Source organism: Panthera leo, chromosome E1, assembly GCF_018350215.1.
Source record: "Panthera leo isolate Ple1 chromosome E1, P.leo_Ple1_pat1.1, whole genome shotgun sequence".
NCBI lineage: Eukaryota > Metazoa > Chordata > Mammalia > Carnivora > Felidae > Panthera > Panthera leo.
The window spans coordinates 59,754,576-59,772,428 of NC_056692.1; the positions used below are offsets into that span (position 1 = coordinate 59,754,576).

At 57.3% G+C, this 17,853-nt stretch overlaps 1 protein-coding gene and 1 long non-coding RNA gene across 5 annotated transcripts in view; one reads left to right on the forward strand and one right to left on the reverse strand.

The window, feature by feature from the left end:
• SLC38A10 (solute carrier family 38 member 10) overlaps positions 1-13,502 on the reverse strand; it is a 46,428-nt gene extending 32,926 nt beyond the window's left edge. For 3 of the 4 annotated variants that reach the window (XM_042914687.1, XM_042914685.1, XM_042914684.1), the window contains exons 1-6: positions 13,101-13,502; positions 7,676-7,793; positions 2,975-3,020; positions 2,119-2,212; positions 1,769-1,912; positions 434-558 (exon numbers count right to left, since the gene is read on the reverse strand). In XM_042914687.1, coding sequence (XP_042770621.1) covers positions 434-558; positions 1,769-1,912; positions 2,119-2,212; positions 2,975-3,020; positions 7,676-7,793; positions 13,101-13,199 — 626 coding nt within the window. In that variant the 5' untranslated portion in view covers positions 13,200-13,502. Of the gene's footprint in view, positions 1-433; positions 559-1,768; positions 1,913-2,118; positions 2,213-2,448; positions 2,954-2,974; positions 3,021-7,675; positions 7,794-13,100 lie in introns of those variants that run through there. The other variant, XM_042914686.1, reaches the window with a different exon arrangement.
• A 238-nt stretch (positions 13,503-13,740) lies between these two features.
• LOC122205993 lies at positions 13,741-16,006 on the forward strand. The gene is made up of 2 exons (XR_006196334.1): positions 13,741-13,854; positions 15,448-16,006. It is a non-coding gene; the product is annotated as an uncharacterized LOC122205993 (long non-coding RNA).
• Positions 16,007-17,853: the final 1,847 nt, after the last annotated feature.

Genomic DNA, 17,853 nt, shown 5'->3' on the forward strand with positions numbered 1-17,853 from the left:
GCACGCGCACACCCCTCCGAAGGCGCCCCGGCGGCAGTCGGAAGTCAATGTTTGTGCAATTTCCTTTTAAATATTCTCACACGAACAGCTCAGTTTTGGCAAAATGCTTGGGACTGTGTGAATCAGATGGTTTTGGGCTGTTCTGTGTTGCCCACAGCCAACTCTTCGGGGAGGGGGGTGGCGAACTGGGCACTGTCCCCAGTACTGCCAGCAGCACGTCTCAGGAATGAAGTCGAGTTCCCTCTCGATAAAAATACACACAGCTCTCTCCCTCAACTTGGAGGGGGGACAAGTCACAGCGAAACGAGGCATCGCAAGCTGGTGGCCCGCGTCACCAATTACAGAGCGCAGACGACGCCCACTTCCTGCATCGGACCCCCGCCCCACGAAACACGCTGGCGCCTGGGGCCCCTTGGGAGCAGACGGCACTTACGACTGGCAGGCGAAGGACATGCCGAAGATGGGGATACAGCGGAAGACGCCCTCCCAGCGCACGTAGCTGACCCGCTGCAGCCACTGCCCACCGAACAGGCCGTGCTTGAGGGAGGACAGCACGATCTGCACGAGGACGAGAAGGGAGGGCTCAGAACACACGGACGACCGAGACGGGACCCAGGACCCCCGGGGCCTCGGCCACGTGCTCCCCTGCAGCAAGAGCTGGCGTGGCCGGCCGGGGCCCGGGGTCCCCAGTCCGCTGCCCTCCGCTGTGCCACGGGCTGGACGCACGCAGCCACCAGGAGCTCTTGCTGCAGGACCCTCCTGGGCCTCCGGGCGGCTGCCTGCACTGGGGACTCGGCACAGACGGGACACGGCGAGGCCCAGATGGTCCCCACAAACTGGGCGGGTCCCTCCTTTTTTTTTTTTTTTAAAGTAAGTCCTACACCCAACACGGGGCTCGAACTCACAACCCGGAGATCAAGAGCTGCACGTTCCACCAACTGAGGCAGCCGAGTGCCACCCCCGACCCAGACAAACCTGGGGCTCCTGGGTGGCTCAGTCAGTCAAGTGTTTGACTCTTGATTTCGGCTCAGGTCGTGGCCTCAGGGGTTCGTGAGTTTGAACCCCATATTGGGCTCTGTGCTGACAGCACGGAACCTGCTTGAGATTCTCTCTCTTTCCCTCTCTGTCCCTCCCCCGCTCGTTCTCTCTCTCAAATACACGAATTTTAAAAAAGAATAAAAGACAAACCCATAGAGGACAGGGCTGTCTGGAGAGCAGGGGCGACCATCACCGCACTGGCCCTCACAACTGGGGGTGCTGGCCGCACCCCCCCCAGCGCTCGGAGTCCCGAGGAAAACCCACTGCAGTATTTCCACCCCGTTCACTCAGGAGTGGGCGCTTCTGACCTTCGCCGTGAACGGGCAGGTCCGGGGCTCGGCTCCGAGGGGCCTCCGGGCACTCATAGGAAAGGAGCATTCTAGGCGTGAGCTCCACACCGGACCCCCCAGAGCTGGCCGGCTGTACACGGTCATCGAGAAAACAACTTGCCCCCTCGTGACTAAACACTGGCGCCAAGCCTCCCGATCCCAAGCTACACAGAAAATGTCTTTCCGTAAAACGAGGAGCATCCACACTTTGTCCCCTGGGGAGTCGGCCGCGCCCCCCGCCCTGGAAGACTCCCCTCCCCCGCCGTCGACGGCCCCCGAGGCCAGGCGGCCCGTGTGCCCCACCGGGGCTCACGAGGATAACTCTGGCTGCCAACCACGTTCCCGTCATCCCCAGAAGGCAGCGGGGGGCCAGCCCGGAGCCTCGGGCGGCCTCCACTCACCACGAACATGAACACGGTGTAGAAGATGAGGGCCATCGCGCTGAAGGACTGGATGGAGGCCATCATGTTCCTCTGCAGGCTGAGTGGGAGCACGATGCACAGGGACACCGCAAAGAGCAGGAACACGCGGAAGGTGCCGGTCACCTAGGGGGGAGCCGAGCATGCCGGGAAGGCCTCGCCCTGGGGGACCCCCAGCGTTACGAACCTGCGCGCCTGGAACCGACCCTGGCCCATCCCGCCGGCCCTCCCGTCCGCACGGGGCTGAGCAGTGGCCCCACAGGGGCGCCACGCGGAACCGCCACAGCAGCGGCCACGGACCCTCCAGGGTACCGGGCCCGGGCGTGTCTTACCTGAAACCCGAACAGCCGAGCAAAGAAGTTGGACCCCAAGTCGCCAATCACAACGTAGAAGGCCATGCAGGTCCCCAGCATCAGCCCGATCATGCTGCGGAGAACGCGGGGGGGTTGAGAGGGCACCATCCTAGCAGGAGGCCAGGGGTCGAGCCCCGGGAGTCCCCGCCGATCATCACGGCTGGCCGGCGACCGCCCGGAGCCGGGCCCCATGGGAGACGCGGTGCCCAGCGTTCACCGGTCTGCGGGGCGGGGGGGCGCAGTGCGCCCTATCACACGCGACGCACACTGAGCAACTAGACTTCCCTCCCCACGGGGGGCTGCACACACCTTCCGGAGCTACCAAAGCGCCCCGCGATGCTGCTCAAGTTAAAAGAACAATCGACTGCTTCCAGAGAGACTTGTTCTTCTGCGTTCACGATTCCCTGGTTTAGAAGTCTACAAGGGCAATTTCCCGGCAATTTTTTCTTCTCGCAAAACTTCACTCCAAAGGGAGAAAGATAGGACACGTCCAATCTGATGCCGCCCTGAGGCGACAGCGTGCGGGGCTGGGGGCGCATGGGCTTCGGGAGGGGTGCCGAGGAAGGGGCCCCAGCCAAGCGAGCGCTGCTGCGCTCTGTGTTCCGAGCTGTCCGGTCCTGAGGCTTAAGTAAGGCTTTCACCCTCGACTCTAATCATTTCAAGAGAACACTAACTTGAACTCTCAACTCATTAGTAGGCGACACCTCAGAACAGGGTAGCCTTCTAAACCAACGCACGTCTGAGGCACGTGGCTCACGCAGCAGCTGTCCCCCGGCTTCTCAGCACGGGCGACGAAGGGCAGCGGGCGTCAGGTCGGCGAGGCCGCTCCACCTACCTGGTCTCCACCAGCATCTTCCCCGCTTTCCCGTAGGCGTGCAGCGCTAGGGCGGAAACACAGAGTCAGCTCCCGGCCAAGAACACGGAAAGCGCGCCGCCCAAAACGCCTCTAAAACGAGGTGAGGACGGCCATGTGACAAGGACCCGCGGTCTGGAGTTTCACGGGCGTGAGGAGAGCGTGCTAGGATTTTGGTTCCGTGCTGCTTCCGGTCTACCATCAAGGAAAGCACAGGAAAAAGAACAAAGCAAAGGAAAGACACAGGCAGTCGGCTTTTCTCATTCAAAACAAAACAAAACAAAACAAAACAAAGGAAAGCTGTCCCTGCAAAGTGGCAGTCTCCCACACGCAGCCCTGAAGGAGGCCGGCCCGGACCCGAGGCTGCAGGTGCACACGGGCGGGGGGAAGGGCGGGGACAGGGCGGACAGTGCCAGGCGACCTCGCTTCCCCGTCACCCCAGAGCGCCGGTTCTCCAGGCTCACGCCAAAGGGACCTGGTTCAGGGCTCTTATGTTCACTCTCTGTGATTTCAGAAGAAAACTCTGAGAATCCTTTCTGGTGGGGCACTTTGGGTGGGAGGGGACAAGAGGTCTCAGACCTGCCCCTTTTCAGGACGGTGAACAGCGTGTCCCACGGTGGAGGGGAGTTGCCTGTCCTTCCTTCTTGGCAACAGAATGGCTTTGAGCAGATGAGAGGTTAAGCTGGGCTCCACAAGGCCCTTCCCAGGACTGAACAGCGGTCCGGGAACCCTGCATCCCCCGCCGTCCAGGCAAGTCCCCATCCCCCAGGGGCAACCGGAGAGGGGGTGTGAGCGCACAGCCCAGCTTCCTGCTCCGAGGGACTCGGAGAGCAGGAAACATGCAGGCCAGTTGGTGTCGATGAGTCCAAACAACACTCGTCACTTTTAAATGACTTCGGAAGAGGCACAGGGCCGCCAACAGCAAGGGAGCTTGGCACAGGCGACACGGGCTACGAGCGGGCCTCCCTGGTTTGTCTGACTCCCCGCCGGAGACTCAAGGCCAAGTTGAGGCCTTCACGAACGAAGGACTCCAGACGGCAGCCAGTAGCTGAAGGTCTGCTGTCACCAAAGGGAGGTGCTCCAAGGCCCCCAAGGACGGCCGGCAGGCAGCACAGCCCTGGACGTGACCCGGAACTCAGTGCCCCGCAGAGGTGGCCCCGTTCCTGGCCCTCCCAGTCCTTCTCCTTCTGCACAAGGAGACGGAATGTCTACAGCATACTCCAAATGCTCAGAGCAGCTGCCAGAAAAAATTCCAGAACGCGCCCGCATCCTGGACAGCAAGAAAATGGAAGGCACTCTAGGAAGCAGAGGAGCACGGTGGGAGGTGACCCTCTTCACCCAGACACTCAGAATGACATCCTGACCGGGCCGTCCCAGTTCCCGGCCTCCCCACTCACTCCTTTCTTTACCTACCCCGCCCCTGCTTCAAGTGCAGATCTCTCAGCAACCTCCAACCCAGAGTCTCAAACAGAAATGCCCAGCAGCCCCCAAGCCCCAGCCTCCCGCCTGGCACGGTGCTGGAAGGGCAGAGGGGGCCCGGGACTGCCCCTCAAGGGTGGAACCACAGTGCCAGACCGGCCCCATTGGGCTGGCAGGCGTCCGCAAGAGGGTTTCTGAGCAAGCCCCATCTGGTCTGGGTGTGGACCAGAGCTAAGCCAGGCCGTCCCCCCCACCCCCACCCCGCCCCGCCCCCGCCGGTGATGGGCACTCTGCAGCTAACAGGCCGGGCCTCATGGGGACAAGCAGTAGGCGTGGCCCCGTACCAGCCTAAGCAGTGCACTCGTGCGGAGCTAGGACTGGTGCCAGGAGGCTCTCCCGGTCCTTCCCTGGGAGACAGGGTGGCGGCTCCTCCTGGGGGCCACTGCTCGGCCCAAGGCCCTGAGGCTGCCACGGACACAGAGCTCTCAGACCACCGGGCTCAGTGCGGGAGGCGGGCCGCGCTCCCGCTCTCTCCGCCAGCTGTCCAAAGCCTCCTCCGGACCACCGCCCGGCATCAGCAGGGCAGAGGAGGTGGTGCGCACACTAAACTGTGCCGTTCAAGACAGGACGGCGACCGCAACCCGGCCATCCCCGGAGCCGGGCCTCGGACTGCATTTGATTCCCCAGTGCCACCTGCACAGAGGACAATAAAACATTTGTTGCATAAATGAGGGTGTAGAGACCCCTGGGCATCAGGAGGCTTGGCTTTATAGCCCTCGTGCCCAAGCCGCGTACCCACACGTGTGGGTCACACATCTGAAGACAGGCAGGGAGAAAACTGGCCGGACAGGCCCCCTGCAGGCCCCACCCCGGGCCCCGGAGCGGGCAGCAGGCTGACCAGGCCCCCGGGAGGTCGGACGACGAGACCACGGACACAGCACCAAAGCATCTGGTGCTCACAACGGAGAGCTCGGAAGCACCGGCCACACTCCACGGGTCGGGGTGCGGGCTCAGGGTGGCCTCACGGGGGCTGAGGCCACTGGAGGAGGCGCACTGGCCCGCAGGCCTGTCTTCTGAAGGCAAGGTTTAGAAAAGTCTACGTGAAGCAGGCTACACAGGGCGAGGAAGCAGGAGGTAAGAAGTGGATGAGACTCACCAACACGGCCCGTGAGCAGCCAACGCCACAAACACACAGAAGTAACAACAGCAAAAACCGCCCGGCGCTCTATTTCCCGACCAGCCGAGCTCCCTGTCCAGCAGCCACCTTCACACGGGTCACAGGGAGGGGGCAGCACGTGACCACCGCGGGGGATCACCACACCGCAAAACCATCGTAGACTCACGTCTGGGCGAGGCAGACATACCCGTGAAAAAGGCCCGTACGCGCCCCCCCCCCCAACAGCCGTGGAGCGTTAGTGCCTCAAACGGCCTATTTGTTTGAGCTTCGCCCCCGCCCCAGCCCTGCACGGTCTCCAGGTCTGGCCGAACGCCATCTGTCCACGTCCCTGTCCCCCACGGCTGCCCGACGCCCACGGACCCAGCGGACGATGCACGCCGGGGCCAGGAGGTCTGCTGACAGAGACGGTCCGTCCTGACCCCGTGGCACCGGGATGCGGGGTGGCACCGGGATGCGGGGCGCCTCCTCGAGGGCCACCTTCTCCAGCCGTGGCGCAAGCTCTCACGGTCTCTTCCCAGAGGCAGAGGATGGAGAGAAAGACCCTTCAGTAGGTCTCCGCCCAGGTGTGGGTCCGAGAGGCACTCTTCTCCTGTCGAGGACTCCTCTCTGAGTGGCGGGGTCTCTGTTTCTGGGAGACGGGGCCAGGCCGAGGCTGGACACCAGGCGGCCGACACCGCAGGCGGGAGCTCACCCAACTGAGCCACTTTGCTGAACGAAAGACACCACCCACAACCGAAGACCGGTGGTGGTTTGGGGCCTCTTCTGCTTCTAGCAGCGGAGCTGCAGTCGCCCCAAGCGCGTAGAGGGGGGGCCCAGGCAGCCGCGTAGACGGGTGCCCACTGTCCGATTCCCTTTCGGCCTCTCATGTGCCACCACATCGGTCTGCCTTCTCGGGGACTTTCTAAGAATAATCAGACGGACCGCCGTCAAACCCGCGGCCTTCCCGGGCCTAGGGTCACACGTCCTCTTTCGGGGCACAGCCAAGCACCTCGTGGGCCGTCTTCTTGGGAAACCCCGCCGTATGCAGACCCTCAGAGAGGAGAGAGGGGACCCCGAGGCCAGGGCCCCACAGGCGGGGGAAGGGGTGCCCCGGAGCACGATTCATCCCGGCGTGGTCCGTTCACCTGTCACTATCCCTTCCTCAGGTGGCTCCGAGGACGACGACGGCCTGAGAGCACGGCTCTCTCCGGGGAGGAGAGAAGGAGGCGCCCCTTCGGCTCGGAGGTCAGAGCGGATGCTGGCAGCTTGGCGCCGACGCAAAGCCGACGAACTGGAAGGAAACCCGAGGTGGAGCCGCCAAGAGCCCACGCGCGGACCCCGCAGATGCTTTTATTTCGTTTGGCCCCTGGAACCCGCACGCCGCTTCCCGTCGCCGCCCCCTCTCGGCCCCGGCGCCCCGGCCACACGCTGGCGGGAGGTGGGGGAGGCCGGGAAGGGGCTCTGGTCCGGAGCCCAGGGACTCTGCCCAGCTCTGAGATCCCCCACGCCAGACATCCGCGGTGCGGAATCCACACCAGCCCGAGGACGCTGGGAAAGTAAGGGGCCCGCCCGCGGAGCCAAGCGGCCTAGGAAACAGTCCAAACCACAAGGAAGCAGAAAGCGCAGCCTCCTCGTCCTCGCCCTCACCCTCGCCCGAAATCCAAGGAAGACAGAACTAAAGGACACAAACTTACAACCGTGAGCATCGGGGAAACAGCACCGCTAGGGAGACAGGTGACGGGCCCGCCACCGGCCCAAGCCCATGACCGTCTCCCCCATGGCATCCACGGCGCGGAAGCACAGCAGACCCCGGGCCTGAGGACCGCGGGTCCTGCCGGAGTTCGGAAGGGAGACTCCCCACGGGTATTTGCACAAGTCGGGGGCGGCGGAACAAGGGTCCCCTCGATGGTAACGCACGTGTTTCCGTTAACGGTTTTTGAAAACCGAGTTACGCTTTACGATAAGGAAAAGAAATGCCGTTCAAGGAAGCATAAAGTGGACGAAAAGCAAACAAACGAGGGAGAAAGGGCCCAGCGCCAGAGTGCGTGCTGCCTGCCTAAGAAGGGGCTTCGGGCTGGGGCCACCGCGCCAGGGGCCAGCGCTCTCACCCAGGCCGGCGTATGTTCTCCTCTTGCTCAGGCTGGCGGACTTCACCAGGAACATGCAGGACTGATGTGTCATCCAAGAGCAGAAAACCAAGAGCAGGGCCCCCAGGACAATGCCACACTGGAGGGTTGGGAGAAAAAGAGACAAAATAAAACCAGCCGGTACTGTGGCCTCACGCGCGTGGCTCCCGAGAGCCCTCCCCGCCTCCCTCCGCTCTTGCTGATCCAAGACCCCGGCTCTGCCTCGCTTCTCTGCCCACGGGTGACAATTCCTAGCGCTGACAGGGACCGATTCCCCACGTGTGGCGGCCACACGCGTTGTGGCCCTGAAAGAGTGCCACGGACGCCATTTCCTCGGTGGCCTCTCCGAGTCTTAATGAACAGCCAGGTGCCGCCAACGAGCGGCCCCCCCAGTTCTCCGCGTGCACCCCGCAGTTCGCCACCTTCTAGCCACTTACATCAGCAGCTATGAGTGGTGACCACATTCCGGAAGGAAGAGATTAAAAATGACATTGACACCTTTCTTACGAGTTCCAGAGTCACCATCTGACCCAGCGATCGCACCCCCCCCCCATTTTCCCGGGAGAAATGCACACATACACGTTCACTCCAAAACCTGCATGTACGGAAGATTTATCCGTAATCGAAAGCTGAAGAAACAGCTTCAGGGCAGGGACTAGGAAGCCTTGGGGAGCGTCTAAAGGGCTAGAGCATTTTTAGAAATAAACACAAGGTCAAAACGCCTGGGTGGCTCAGTCAGTGGGCATCCAACTCTCGATTTTGGTTCAGGTCATGATCCCAGGGTCATGAGATTGAGCCTCAAGTCCGGTTCCACACTAGGTGTGGGGCTTGCTCAAGATTCTCTCTCTCTCTCTCTCTCTCTCTCTCTCTCTCCCCCCCCCCGCCCCTCTCCCCCACTCGTGGTAATAAAAAAAAAAATTTAAGCAACTGAAATAAACACAGGGTCTTGGGACCGGGTTTTGAGGTTGAGTTGAGAGCAGGGGAAACAACCCGAAGGTTGGTGCCCCTACAGAGCAGACCAGTAGAGAACCTCCGTGACTGTATCTTTGTTTTATCCAGTCGTCTTTCCTCTCTGACTTCCGGGTCCCCCGTGTCAGGTGAGGTACCAGGGGTCCCTGTTACAAGTCAGGAGCCCTGTAGAGAGAGCCCTCCTTTCTTTCGTACAAGTGCCTGAATGCTGCAACGAGCAGACTTTTGTAAAATTTTCTATTAGTTCCTAACGTCAACGGTGACTTGGTTCCTGGGGGCTACACCCAGCCTCGGACTTTTGTAAGAATTTCTGGGTGACTCACTTAGATGTCGTTTCCTTCTCACTCCCTTTTTTCCGCTGTGTAATCTAAGCGCATTACCCATATTTGCAGGAAAAAAAAAATAAAACAAAAAAAAGCTGAAGAAACAAGTGTCCTACTGGTGTCGACCGGAGACGAACATACAACATACCCTACAATCCAGCGATTCTACTCGAAGATAAACACCCCAGAGAAATGCACACGTGCCGGCAAAGCCCGCGCACAGGTGCGCACAGAGCTCCAGATGCAGGGAAGGGAATGAATTGTAGCGTATCTGTATAACAGACATTAAAACGCACAGGTAGGTAGGTAGACATTAAAACGCGCACAGGTAGGTAGGTAGGTAGCAGGGGCGCCTGGGGGGCTCAGCCAGTTGAGCGCCCGACTTCAGCTCAGGTCATTAGCTCACAGCTTGTGAGTTCGAGCCCCGTGTCGGGCTCTGTGCCGACAGCTCGGAGCCTGGAGCCTGCTCCGGATTCTGCGTCTCCCTCTCTCGGCCCCTGCCCTGCTCGTGCTCTGTCTCTCTCAAAAAATTTAATTTAGGGGCGCCTGGGTGGCTCGGTCGGTTAAGCATCCGACTTCGGCTCGGGTCATGATCTCGCGGTCCGTGAGTTCGAGCCCCGCGTCGGGCTCTGTGCTGACAGCTCAGAGCCTGGAGCCTGTTTCGGATTCTGTGTCTCCCTCTCTCTGACCCTCCCCCGTTCATGCTCTGTCTCTCTCTGTCTCAAAAATACAATTAAAAAACGTTAAAAAAAATTTTTTTATTAAAAAAAAAAAAATTTAATTAAAAAAAAATTTGTTTTTAATTTAAAATGCACATAGCAGGATGATTCTGTGTCCATAACGTCAACACAGAGGCACCACCCACGGACGGCCCTAGAGGTGAGAGGGTGGGCCGCCCGTGGAGGGGACAGTGCTGGCAAGGCTGTGTTCCTTGACGCGGGAGCTAGTTACCCGTGTGTGCTCACTTTCTCACAACCCGGCACGAGGACACCTAAGAGGGTGTTTCTTTGTATGTATGTCTTGCTTCGGCAAAATGTCCATTTTTGCTTAAAGGACCCGACTTACTACAACCAGACCAACAAAAAAAGCCCTAGACCAACTTTTTTTAAATGGCATGGTTGTCGGACACTAAGCACACACATCCCCAAAGTGCCCGCTGGCCTCCTGCTGCGCTCCAGCCGAGGGCCGCCCACGGAGGGGATGCCACGGCCAGACGAGAGTGGCTGTCCCAACCCCGCCAGGCCCTCAGGGTGGGGGAACCACTTGCGGTTCTGTGCGTGCACGTGGGCCTCCGCCACTCAGCTGTGAGCTCCCCCTGGGCCAGTGAGTCTGGCCCACGTTTAAATGCTCTGGCAGGGCCTCGTGCCCACCCCACAGCAGACTCGGGGACGGCTGAGTCACCCGGGTCCAAACGCGTGCCTCGCCAGAGCCCTGCCACGGTGGCGCCTCACCGACCGATTTCAAGGATGGCAGCCGGGACTTGCAGGCACGCAACCACACGTGTCCCGGGAGGCCGGGCCACGCCAGGCAAGTCACAGTGCACGCTGGGATCTGCATGGGCGCCGTGGGCTCTGCAGCAGCAGGTGCAGCGTGGCCTGTCACCTCGGCAGGCAGGGCCCCTGTCCTCCCGCCCACGTGTCTGTCAACAGATCAGTAACCCACATGGGAGCTCTAAAGGAATGCAGGCTGGTAGGCCCTGGGCGGGGGACCAAGAATCTCCAGGGGCACCTGGCTGGCTGGCTCAGTCGGTAGAATGTGCACTCTTGATCGTGGAGTCGTGAGTACGAGCCCCGGGTTGGGGCTAGAGCTGACTTTACAAATAAATAGATTGGGGCGCCTGGGTGGCTCAGTCGGTTAAGCGTCCGACTTCAGCTCAGGTCACGATCTCGCGGTCCGTGAGTTCGAGCCCTGCGTCGGGCTCTGTGCTGACCGCTCAGAGCCTGGAGCCTGTTTCAGATTCTGTCTCCCTCTCTCTCTGCCCCTCCCCCGCTCACGCTCTGTCTCTCTCTGTCTCAAAAATATAAATAAAGGTTAAAAAAAAATTTTTTTAGGGGCGCCTGGGTGGCTCCGGCGGTTAAGCGGCCAACTTCGGCTCAGGTCACGATCTCGCGGTCCGTGAGTTCGAGCCCCGCATCGGGCTCTGTGCTGACCGCTCAGAGCCTGGAGCCTGTTTCAGATTCTGTGTCTCCCTCTCTCTCTGTCCCTCCCCTGTTCATCCTCTGTCTCTCTCTGTCTCAAAAATAAATAAACGTTAAAAAAAAAAAATTTTTTTTTTTAAATTTTTTTTAAATAAAAATAAAAATAAATAGATAAAGGGACACCTGGGTGGCTCAGGTCATGATCTCGCGGTCTGTGGGTTCGAGCCCCGCATCAGGCTCCACAGGGACAGTGCAAAGCCTGCTTGGGATCCTCTCCCTCCCTCTCCCTCTGCCCCTCCCTCACTCGTTCTCTCTCTCTCTCTCTCTCTCAAGATAAATAAATAAACATTAAAAAAAAATTAAATGCAGATTCAGGGGTGCCTGGCTGGCTCCAGTCAGTAGAGCATGTGACTCTTAATCTCAAGGTTCAAGCCCCATGTTGGGGGTGGAGCCTACTTAAGAAATTTTTAGGGGCACCTGGAGGGCTCAGTCGGTTAAGCATCTGACTTCGGCTCAGGTCGTGATCTCACAGTTCGTGGGTTCGAGCCCCACGTCGGGCTCTGTGCTGACGGCTGGGAGCCTGGAGCCTGCTTCCGATTCTGTGTCTCCCTCTCTCTCTCTGCCCCTCCCCTGCTTGTGTTGTGTCTCTGTCTCTCAAAAATAAATAAACACTCTTTTAAAATTAAAAAAAAAAAAAGAATCTCCCGATTAAAAACATAAATGTGCTATTTTTATCCAAAAGATGCTCAATATGAAAAATGCAAAGTGTCTGTTACTCCAAAATCAAACTACTGATGCCCACTTTCAGTTCCAGAACGTCATTTTATTTTCATTTTTCTACCTATTTGGTTTCATCACGCAAGACTGGTATGTGTGGCCTTGCGGGCCACCTGCCCTTTCCCTCCTCTCCCCCCCCCCCCCCCCCCCCCAAGGAAGCAGCTCTCTCAGGTGGGCAGGGAGAGCCGCAACTCCATCCACCGGGCACTGAAGCTAAGAAGTTCATTTTTAGGGAAGAAGTTGCCCAATTGACAATTTCACCAACGTTCCTCTTCTAAAGTACCAAACACCTATTTTTTATGCGTTATTTAAACAGAAGCCAAATGAATCCACATCTCAAAAATGGTGACTTTTTTCCATCCGGTCGTTAATGCCCGACACCTATTTTTTTTATTTATTTATTTTTTTGGGACAGAGAGAGACAGAGCATGAACGGGGGAGGGGCAGAGAGAGAGGGAGACACAGAATCGGAAACAGGCTCCAGGCTCCGAGCCATCAGCCCAGAGCCCGACGCGGGGCTCGAACTCACGGACCGCGAGATCGTGACCTGGCTGAAGTCGGACGCTTAACCGACTGCGCCACCCAGGCGCCCCTCGACACCTATTTTTAAATAGATTGCCGATTTTTTCAACCGAGGTAAGATTTACATATGGTGACACCCACAATCTAGCAAATTCTGTAACGACCTTGGAACCAACACCCCAATCTAGTTCCAGGACGAAGGACTTGACTTGTGCCCCGCCCCCCCCCAACACACACACGCCCCCATTACAAATGCAGTCGGGTCAGAGTTTTTAAAAATAATAATAAAGAGGGGGCGCCTGCCTGGCTCAGTTGATCTCAGGGTCCTGAGTTCGAGCCCCAGCACCCAATCTCTTGGGTGCAGAGATTACAAATAAAATCCGCAAAAAAAAAAAGTTATAATCCTAAAGAGGGATAACACCGAATCCTGTGGCCACTCCCCACCTGGGAAACATCAGTCCGCTTTGCCACGCTCTGCACTGGGGTCTCAAGTTGTTAACCGGGAACTCTCCGGCCAACGCTGAAACTCCGCCACCGCGCGCCTTTTACGGAGGGAATCCTCTGGGGCTTCTCCCGCACATCCACCCGGCCCTGGCTCCCCGCGCCCCGCCAACAGCGGACCCTGGGCCGGGTGAGCCCGCGGCGGCGAAGGGGCGACCCCTGTCCCGCTGGACTCACCTGTTTGAAGCAGAAAGGCATGGTGAGCACACTGACCCCTACTATGCTGTTCACTATGTTGGTGATCAGCCCCCAGTTGGAGGCGGCGGCCGCCGTCATAGCGCGGTGTCTAGGGCCCGGGGGCCCCGGTCCCAGGCGCTGGACGACCGCAGGATGCGAGACCCGAGGGGAACGGGCGGCTGCCTGGAGGCGGCGGCCTCACGGGAAGGCGGCAGGGACAGTCAACCTCCAGACCTCGCCAGGCTTTCCGGCTGCCTCATGGCATCGCCCCCCTCCCCCACTAGCTCTCGGGGCCGCCTCCGGGTCCCCGCGCCCACACGCGGAAGAGTAGCCAGGCACCAGCCAGGGACACCTCAGCCCGACTTCACGGCCGCCTCTGCGAGAACACTTCCGCCTTCCGCAGCCTCCTCTGCCCGGAAGTGACGGCAGGAGGCGGGCTCTGAGGGGCGAGCACCAATGAAAGGCGGGCCTGGAAGGGCAGGCGGTGTCTTGCGGGGCTGGCGTGGAGGAAGAATCGACGTGGCCTGGTGGGGCGGGCCTCGGAGGATCGTGAGCCAATGAGAAGCGGGTGCGGGCTTCCGGGGCGGGGCCTGGGGCCTGCGGTCGGCGGGTTGCAGGCGGGGCCTGCCGTCGGCGGGTTGCAGGCGGGGCCTGCCGTGTTCGGGGTGAGGGTCCGCATCCGACCGGAGCTTCAAGCCGCTTTTCCCGCGGATCCGGTTTCTTGAGCCTCGCCTTGCAGGGGCTGGAGGACAAGGTCAGTGGCGGTCAAGAGAGAAAGGGCAGCGCGGCGCCTTTCGGGGAAGAGCGGGGCTTGGCGGGTTCAGTTTCAGCGATTACACTTTGGGACCGATTTCGGGGCGTGTGCTGGGTACCCCGGCCGCGGGGACCGGGGCTTAAGTGTTGGAGCTGAACACCGAACCAGTGTGGAGGAGCTAGCACCTCCGTTTTACGAGTGACACGCGGAGGCACAGAGAGGTTTGGTGGGCGCACAGCTGGTAGGAGAGGGCGTGGGGATCTGCTTCCTGGGCCGGCGCCCTTTAGCACTACACGCGGATCAGTGCAAAGAGAGAAGCTAACATTGTAAAAGGAGCAGAGGAAATACTGTGAGAGGACAAGAGAGGTAGAGACCAATAGGACTCCTGAAATCTAGGCGGGCTTCAAGAAGGAGGTAGCTTCTAGGCCTGGCCTTGAGGGACAAACAGGAATGGAAGACTAAGGGAGAGAATGGAGAGAGGCCCTGAGACATCTGTGAATTCCTGGCACCTGGCGATGCTCACTATGTGTCTGCTGACTGGATGCATAGAGACAGGAGGGCTGGGAAGGACCTTCTCAGGAGGAAGCAAGAAAATCCAAGCAAGGTGGAGCTGTGCACAGGAAGAGTTACCAGCTGCTGGGAGAGGATATAAGGCGACCGCGTTTGTGGACACACCAAGGACCTTCTGTCCTAGAGCAGAAGCTGATTCTTCAGCTGCACGCAGGGCAGCCACTAGATAAGGCTCTCCCCCCGCCCCACCCCACCCCAGACACGAGAGGAAGAAGAGGGAATACCGGGTAAAGAGTACTTAAATTCAAAGTCAAAACAGGAAATGCCATTTATTTTCCTTTATAGAAATCATACATACATTCTATAACCTTTTTATTACTTACGTAATTTTTGTGAGATGTTAGCATGCAAGATAGGATATGAAACTCAAATGTGTGTTTTCACAGAGAGTGATAAATACTCATGACCCCACCGTTCGGCTTTAAGACAGAATACTAACTTAGAGACTCCCTTTGGCCCCTTCCTGTCCACTTCCCAGATGTGGACACAGCTTTTCGGGATCATCACTATCCAGATTTTATCATTTCATTACTTTTCCTTTTTTTCAATAGGCTTCATGCCAGGCACAGAGCCCGACACAGGACTTGAACTCACCACCTTGAGATCAAGATCTGAGCTGAGGGGCGCCTGGGTGGCTCAGTTGGTTAAGCGTCTGACTTTGGCTCAGGTCATGATCTCACGGTTCCTGGGTTCGAGCCCCACATCGGGCTCTGTGCTGACAGCTCAGAGCCTGCAGCCTGCTTCAGATTTTGTGTCTCCCTCTCTCTCTCTCTCTCTCTCTCTCTCTGCCCCTCCCCTGCTTGTGCTCTGTCTCTCTCTCTGTCAAAAATAAACATTAAAAAAAAAAAAAAAGATCTGGGCTGAGATCAAGAGTTAGATGCTTACCCTACTGAGCCACCCAGGCACCCCCTCATTACTTTCCTTTAAAGGTTTACCACATATGGATATATCCCTAAACAATTACTGGGAAGTTTACTATTTGTCTCTTAATATTCATTTTTTCTGTCTCCCAAATTTCGCCAGCACATACGGCTGCCTAGGATAAAGAACGCACTTCCCAGCCTCCCTCGTGTCTGGTGACGCCTCATCCTACTGATTGTAACATAGAGGTCACGGGCGGAAGCTGGCTCGGGCCATGCGGACCGTGGCAGGAATGGAACAGCCAGCTGGAGCCTGGATCCCTGGACAACATGAGATGGCAGAGCCATCATCCCAGCCCCTGACTGCCTCCTCCACACTGCTCCACGGAGTGGAGACAAACCTCCCGTTTAAGCCATTGCTACTTTGGACTCCGTTGCATGAAGCCCAAGTTGTAGCCTAATTCAGCAGCGTACGGGGGTAGAGCATTTGGGCCTTTTTGATGTTTCTACTCGTGGACTCACATGTGTGTATTCTTCTGTAACTTCCCTTTTGACTCAACCGTTGGCAAGATTCACCATCATACTGCTGCTCTGAATCATTCCTTCTTGCTGCTCTATGGAAGTCTACTGTTCAGATAGCCCAGAATACATGTGTTTATGCTCCTGCTGAGGGCACCTCACTTGTTTCCAGTTATTTGCCATTATAAACAGTGATACAGTGACGGTATTGTCTCTTTCCTCTGTTAGAGTTTCTCTAGAGCAGGTACCTACGAGGGGAATTGTAGATTGAAGAGTATGCGAGCCTTCGATGTTCCTAGATATGGCCGAACTGCTTATACTGTACTTCAAAGTACTTACAAGAGTTCTTGCGAGTTTACATCGGAGGCTGGAAAACTTTCCTGCAAAGAGTCAGGTAGCAGATGATGTGTTCTGCTTTGCAAGCCATGTGGACTCTATCCCAACCATTCAGTTCTGCTGTCGTAGCTCAAAAGCAGGGCTAGCCACTACGTAAACAGAGAAGTGTGTCTGTGTTCCAATAAAACTTTATTTACAAAAATATTGGCCGGCCCCATTTGGCCTGAGGGCCGTGCATTGCGCTCCCCTGCTCTGAATTGTCACCATCACTTGGTATCCTCAATGTGGTCAGTCTGGTGACTAAAATGAAATCTTCCTGTGGTTTTAATTTGTTCTCCTTACTTGTAGGTCAACCACCTACTCGTATTTTTTATCGTCCATTCGTATTTCTTCTGTGGAATGCCTGGTCCTTTTGACCCATTCTTCTAATTGGCTTATGAATTTTGAGAAGTTCTTTCTATGTGCTTGATAACTAACCCTATGTCCCTCATACTGGGCCTGTCTGATGTCTTCTCATTGTATTAGTTCTCCATTGCTTTTGTAGCAAATCACCGTAAACCTATCAGTTTACCCAACACAAATACCTTATCTTACGGTTCTGTAGGTCAGAAGTCCAGTATGGGTCTCAGCAACCGAAGTCAGGGCCTGGGCAGGCCACCCCCTTTCCGGAAGCCCTAGGGGAAAATCAGTTTCCTGCTCCTGAACGCCCACAGAATTCACTTCCTTAGAGTGGTAGGCCCAATAGCCCTGTTTTCTTGCCAGCTGTAAACGGAGGGCCGTCCCCAGGTTCTGGAGGCCACCTCATGGTCCCCTTCCTCCACTCTCAGAGCTTCAACGGAGGGAGGGGTCAACTCTCCCTCAATGTGCATTTCTCTGACCCAGCCAGGAAAAGTTTTCCAGTTGTGTAAGGAGTCACATGATTAGATTGAGCTCATCAGATAACCCCGGATAATTTTCCCATCTCAAGGCCTATTACCCTAGTCCCTTTCTACCAAGTCCCCTGGGCCAGATGAGCCCATTCACAGGTTCCAGGGGTTAAGGGGTGCACATCTTTGGGGAGGCCTTTGTGCCTACTACACTCATTCTGAGATTTAAGTTACGTTTCTTTGGCAGGAATATCTTAGAAGTGATGACCTGTTTTCACTGAATCCTAGCGGGTGCTGCAAGACTTTGCTTTGTCCAATCACGGACGATGTTCTCTTTGATGGCCTGATTAGGTAGGCTTCTCCACCGTAAAGTTACCTCTCTCTCGTTTGTAATTAATGAGTGCTTTGGGGGCAGGTAATTCGAAACTAAATATCCCGGTCCCTATCAAACTTCCAATTTATCAACTGATCGATATCCGTGCAGACTCGTGGTTTCCTATTTTATTCAGTGGGTCGTAATCCGTGACTATCACTGGTTTTCTTCCCCATGTTCTAGTTTATCCCAGATCTGCACTGTCCCTCGGTGTGTCCTCGTCATGATCTGAGGACTTTTGCTTTCTTGCTCAGTAAGATGTCCCCGGCTCATCTCGTACTTCTCCTGCAATTAGTCATTTCTCCAAGGATCCCCGATTCTTTCCGATGGAGAATGGTAACAGAAGCAAAGATCTGGGCCCCGGGTGTGCGCTCAGCCGTGGGATGTCCCTGCTCCCGGGCCACTCAGTGACAGAGCTCGGAGGTCTGGGGGCATACACCACACGCTCACGGCCGGACTTCCGCGTAAGCCCATC